Source organism: Lissotriton vulgaris, chromosome 2_1 (genome assembly GCF_964263255.1).
Source record: "Lissotriton vulgaris chromosome 2_1, aLisVul1.2, whole genome shotgun sequence".
NCBI classification, from domain to species: domain Eukaryota; kingdom Metazoa; phylum Chordata; class Amphibia; order Caudata; family Salamandridae; genus Lissotriton; species Lissotriton vulgaris.
In genome coordinates, this window is record NC_141687.1 from 524,925,352 (window position 1) to 524,931,351 (window position 6,000).

The 6,000-nt window shown below is 44.8% G+C and overlaps 1 protein-coding gene across 1 annotated transcript in view; it reads right to left on the reverse strand.

The window, feature by feature from the left end:
- The window catches only part of DUSP19 (dual specificity phosphatase 19), a 154,355-nt gene extending 152,062 nt beyond the window's left edge, over nt 1–2,293 (reverse strand). Inside the window, exon 1 of the mRNA XM_086955456.1 lies at nt 1,958–2,293. Coding sequence (XP_086811582.1) covers nt 1,958–2,183 — 226 coding nt within the window. The 5' untranslated portion in view covers nt 2,184–2,293. The remainder of the gene's footprint in view (nt 1–1,957) is intronic.
- Nucleotides 2,294–6,000: the final 3,707 nt, after the last annotated feature.

Sequence of the window (6,000 nt, forward strand, 5' to 3'; positions counted from 1 at the left end):
TCGCCTACGCAGCATTGCATAGGAAAAAGACCTTTAGCCATCGATTCAGTTTGGCTGACAAAAACGTGCCCGCATTACATAGCCTTCAATGGCAATGCGTGCATGTTTGGCGATTCCCTTGCGGGAGCGAGCTTTGATATATGGTTCCTGCTCGCTCCCGGCAAGGGAATCCGGCGCAGGCCCCCTCCACCCTTCCCTCCCCCTGCTGCCTCCTCCTCTCCTCGTCATCTCGAGGCACGCGCTTGTCTTTTTTGGATCCATTTCACAGGGAAGCAACTAAATGAAAGAAGGAAAGAGAGGCAGTGTGTGTTTGTTTTTGTTGCACTTTTTTCTCCGCTGGTAAAACCCTTCCACCCATGAAGTGTGCCTGTCCCAAACAGCCTTGGCAAGGTGGGGGGTGAGGTGATGTCATCATGCGTGTGCCAACCAGTGCCAAGGCGAGGAGCGAGTGGGCGTTGCCCTCAGGGGGCGAGGGTAGGCTCCGGGAGGCTAGTGACACTGGACCCCCTCTTTAATATGTGAAAACACGAACCTTCACTTACAGCCAAAAATAGCTTCATGTACCCGGCGGGGGCTCACGGGATGCCTGGCATGGGACTAGCAGAGACCTCCACTCTTTCACACACTGCCCCCGTTCTCCGGATGTAAGTACTGTATTATTGTCCCACTGCCTCTAACTTCAGCCTTCGGAAGGTATTGCGGAATTCGTTAAGTAAATCAGTTCAGACATGGCCATATGCAAATCAGTCTTGACCCTGTGCCTCATGGGAACAGTCCTGCCCAAACTGCCAAGCCATGTCTTTCCTGGACAGGAATCATGCATCCTAGGACCGGTTTCTGGCTATCAGCCGTCATCAGCCAGGATAGCTTGATTCCAGTGGCACTCACGTCTGAGCATACCCGTCCCACTCGGGGTGACAAATGCAAAAACAACAAATGATGAACGGAATGTTGCACAATGCACAGTGTTTTGATGGCATGGCACACAGGGATGTGGGCCATGTTGACTTTGGTTTTCTCTGCACCAAGGAAAGGAGGCTGCAATGGCAGTTTGCATGAGCTTGGTGAGGGGCCACTTAGGGTGGCACAATTCATGGTGCAGCCCTTAGGAACCCTCTTTAGTCCAATGCCCAAAGTACCAGAGGTACCATTTAGTAGGGACTTACAAGGGATCCTAAAGGGTGTCAATTGTGGAACAATTATACAGTTTAGGGATAGATCAATGTGGCTGGTGATCTGGTTAGGAGGAACCCAGCACAATCTCAAAATTGCACCATACACCACACAAAAAGTGAGGGGTAACCACGTCAAAAGAGGCACTTTCCTACAGGTATAACATACACAAAAAAGCAAAACTGAAAATTGTAATACACTTTATAAATGGGAAGGCATTTGAAATTAGAGGCTAAAAGTAAGTTGGTCGTAGAAATGCTGGTTCATAAAAGTCAAAAAGTTAAGAACCCCCTGCTCTAAGCGATAAAGCGCAGGTATATTTGTAAGAACTAAGGTGCGCTTTGCAGAGAAAGCAGCAGGTGGCGCGCGTTACCAATGCAGTAAATTTAACGTCCTTTTTACCATTAAGAAAAAGAAAGCTACCAGTTTAAAAGCTTGCATCGCAGTGTGCTCTGTTGCATTAGTTTTCTGTGCCCCGAGAATGAGGTGAAAGAAATTTCGTCTCCAAAATACCTAGACAAGTAAAGACATAGCACATAAACAAACCGTGGAATTCACCCAAACATTTCAAATTCGCCACCAAAGTAATCCTGTCACCACTGTAATTTAGTAATGGTGTGCGGAACCGTGAACGTTAGTATGGTCACCAGGACCCTTCACTTTAAATTGACTGTATTGGATACACGTCCAGCCGCTTCAAGACACAGATGAACGTTGAACATTAAAAGTTATGCAGGAGGCGGGTGGTACCCTCCAAATGAGGTCACACACGGCAATGACTCACCCAGCAGCAGCCAGGGTTTGACCACCCCTATCTGCAGGTCCAGGCTATGGTCCTCCACATAGCCACACACGGCCTCTGAGCCCTGCTCTGTATCCTCCTCTACCTGTAAGAGGGAATCTCTCCAGGACTCCACCGTCCTCCTGCCGGTGACGCTGGTGACCCTCGTACGCTGCTTCCGTAGGTTTGTTTTGGAGAAGCCCTCGATTTCCTGAGAGAGGGTGTGCATTGCAGGAGGAGGCGTCTTGCACTTTCAAGAAACAAATCACCTGCCCATAACTTGCACCCGCTAGTTCGCGACAAACACAGGCATCTGGCTGTCACAACTGCTGTTATGGTTAGTGCATGGACATGAAAAGCACTGGCATTTACGATTCCGGCGAGGTCTTACATTATTAAACTTCGCCCTTGTTTGTAAAACGGATTTTCATTGGACTGGCCGACGTGCCTTCTGATTGGATGCAACTCCAGTGTATCATTACAGCCTTAAAAACAAGTAAAACGTTACATTTTATTTATTTTAGGCGATTTTATATAGCGCGAACATTACCCGAAGGTGTCATAGCGCTTTACAAAAGAACCAGTTGCGTTACATAAGGACTTTGGATTACATGAGTTACATAAGAGATACAAACAGAAAACATTGCAAATGTACAAGTTGTAAAGTCACTCAAGGAAGAGATATAAACAGACAAAAAATTGCAAATGTACAAGTTGTAAATTCACTCAAGGAAGAGGTATAAACTCTAAAAACACATAGGAATGGTAGTAAGCACAAAGGTCTACTACATATACTAGTGGTTAGAGTTCGATATATACAAAGAGTAAATTCACTATTACATAGGAACATAATAAAAAAACATTACACAGTTTTATGCCACAAGATAGGTGCGGTAAAGAGCGAGGTAGCGGGGGAAGGTTGAAAAAGGAAACTTAAAGGGAAACCAAAAGTCTGGGTTAATGTCAGCAAAACCGGTTGGGGACCAGCAAACCGCAGCACTTTGTTTTTTTCCCGCTCTTTGGTCTTGAATTGAGCAATTAAATACTTTTTGGTCATCATGACTAGAAGTGTGACAATTCAGACTATTCCAGGCCATCAAAGCTATCGTAATTCTTTGAATGCAGGTATTAGTCATTTTTGATGTACATTGTATTAATAAACAAAGGTTGAGCTCATCTGTAAATTAGACATATCGCCATCAGGAGACAACTAGAACTGAACTTCATGGGGGGTGTTAACACTTCAAGCAAGTGGGCGGGGCTAAGATTCAAGTAAGGGGGCAGAACTACCTCACACCGAATATGATAAAATGGAGTAATAATCTGTGCTTTGAAAATATAGTGGACAAACCCGGTAAGATTACAACTAACGTGTTTTTGTTAAATGGACACTTTCAAGGCCACTATCAGTGACCTTTGGGTGAAGATTGAGTGCATTGAAAACTAAAAAGCACCTTCTACTGATTTCAAGAACAGTTCCCCAGGTTCCAAAGAGAGCATTCATGTTAACAACCAGTCTCCTGAATGCTTACTTTCTTAATCCATAGCTGTATGTCATCAAAAGTACAGAGTCTTGCCATTAATACTTTGCTCAGTTTCAAGGATGTATACCAAGATGGTGTCTCCTAATGTTGCTCTTCCCCATGTTCCTTTATCTGGATGACTTGCTTCTAAATGCTTTTTCTCCAGAAGTGACTTTGAAAGGGACAGAAGCTCTTTGCTCTTGTGAGATGCTCCAAGGATTTCTCTTGAATCTGCAATATTTACCAGAAAGGGCCATTTAAAACAGAACTTTAATTTGATCCAATTTCTGCACAGACCTAGATATGATTTGTCTGCCTGCATTCAGCACAAAAAGATTAAGGACCACGCTAACATATTTACTGTTTCTCAGTCAAGCTCCAGCCAGACTGTTCTTGAAAGTCCAGGGTCTCATGCAAATGTATAATTCCTAGGGTACATCTGCATATTCACTCTCTTCTACTTCATGTTCTACATCAGTGTAATCCGTGTCCTCAGAACTATGATCTGTTGATTCCTGTGTCAAGTTCTTTACATCCTCAGCTACAGTGGCGGTTGATCCCAAAATCCTTAATGAGAGGTTTTCCACTTCATGCAGGTTTCCAGTTGGTGCTAACAAAGGACGTCATCTCCTGAGATGGGATGCCACCTTGGAGACACTGTCAACTCCAGGATGATGGGCCATTGACAGGCTGCAGGCACTCTTCATACAGAAGTTCTGTCTACAGTATGTCGATCTCTGCTACTTCCAACATCAAATAAATGGACAGCATGTTCTAGTACAAGCAGACAAATCAGTGACTGTGCTTATGTAAACAGAGGATATCAAACAAGTTCTCTATGTCTAGTAGTCCAACAGTTAGAGACTTGGACGAAATCTTCTCTCCCTAAAGGCCTCCTACATCAGGTGCCAGACAGAAGAACACGTTAATTGGGATATTTCCATCCTCTCAACATCCATCTTCAGCAGAGTATGTCAAAGGTTTAGGGGACCTTTAGTAGACCTGTGGGCCTCCCCTTAAAATGCCCAACTGCCTAGGTTCTGCTCCCACTATCCCACACCAATGTCTTGGAAGGTGGATGCTTCTAGTCTTCCTTTGGCTTCATCATCTACTCTGTCCCTTTCTTCCTTTACAAGTGATCCCTCAGATACTATTTTGGAATCGAGACGAAATAGCAGAAGTTATTTAGTACTTCCATTCTGGCTACGCAGGTTAAAGTGCCACTTATTTTGCCCATCTCTATTCTTTCAATTTTAGAACTCCCTCTGTGTCCCTTTCTCCTCAGCTATCAGGTGTGTTTTCCAGTAGTATGTCTGCCTCTCTCTCTCAGTGTGGAGGTTGAAAGAATCGGTTTGCAGAACAGCAGACTCATAAGACATCTTGAAAGGGCTATTACAATCAGAAATCTATATGGCACTCCACCTTAAAATCCCATTAGAGGCACTGGAAATCTTTCCAACATAGGTGTACTGCCTCAGTCATCTCATTCTTTTTTTACAGTTTTATATAGCGCAAACTAGACCCGAGACATCGGGTATCAGAGCGCTTTACATGAGCCCCAGTATCGTTACAGATGGAGACATTCATTTTTGTTAGGCACAGGGAGATTAAGTGATTTGCCCAGTATCACAGGTTGTTGAGAGTGGGTGACAAGACTCGAACCTGGTTCCCCAGCTTCGAGGTCGACCGCTCTAGCCGTAAGGCTACATCCTCTCCCCTATATCTCTATTCAATGTAAACTCTTTTCTGTATTACTATTTTGCTTAAAGGGTTTTCAGAAGAATCCCCACCTTAAGAACACAATGGGCAGCGATTAGAGCATTCCATGATCCTTGGGTCAGTTTGGGTGACCAAAGGTTCTCCACGTCATGAATTTTTTTTTCTTCTCTTGTTCTATGTCTAGGCTTTCTTCTCCTCCTTGGGACTTGACTCTAGTCTTGGAATCACTTCCAGTCTTCCCTTTTGAACCTTTTTCTTCTGTTAATCTTAAATTTCTGACATTTAAGGTTTATTCTGAGGTTCAATCTTTTCAGCTTGCCAGATTGGTGAATTGTTTTATTTATTGTGCAGTTTTCCATCACTGAAAATCCTTGAGAATAGGTTTGCATTTTGTCCATATCTTGAAGTTCTTACCAAAGGGAATACAAGGAGCCGCCCTCGACTGGATTCAATCTTTCCTCTCCGGCAGAACCCAGAGGATTCGACTCCCTCCCTTCCTCTCCAAACCCTGTTGAGTACCCCAGGGATCATCACTCAGCCCCACACTCTTCAACATATACATGGCCCCCCTCGCCGCCATCGTCAAACAGCGCAGTCTCAGCATCGGATCTTACGCAGACACCCAGCTCATCCTCTCGCTCACGAAGAATCCCGAAGACACCAGACTCTGTTTCCAGGAAGGCATGTAGAACGTGGCAGCCTGGATGAAGGACAGCTGCCTGAAGCTAAACTCAGAGAAGACCGAGGTCCTCATCCTTGGTCTCTGTACCTCCGCCTGGGACAACACCTGGTGGCTCTCCACCC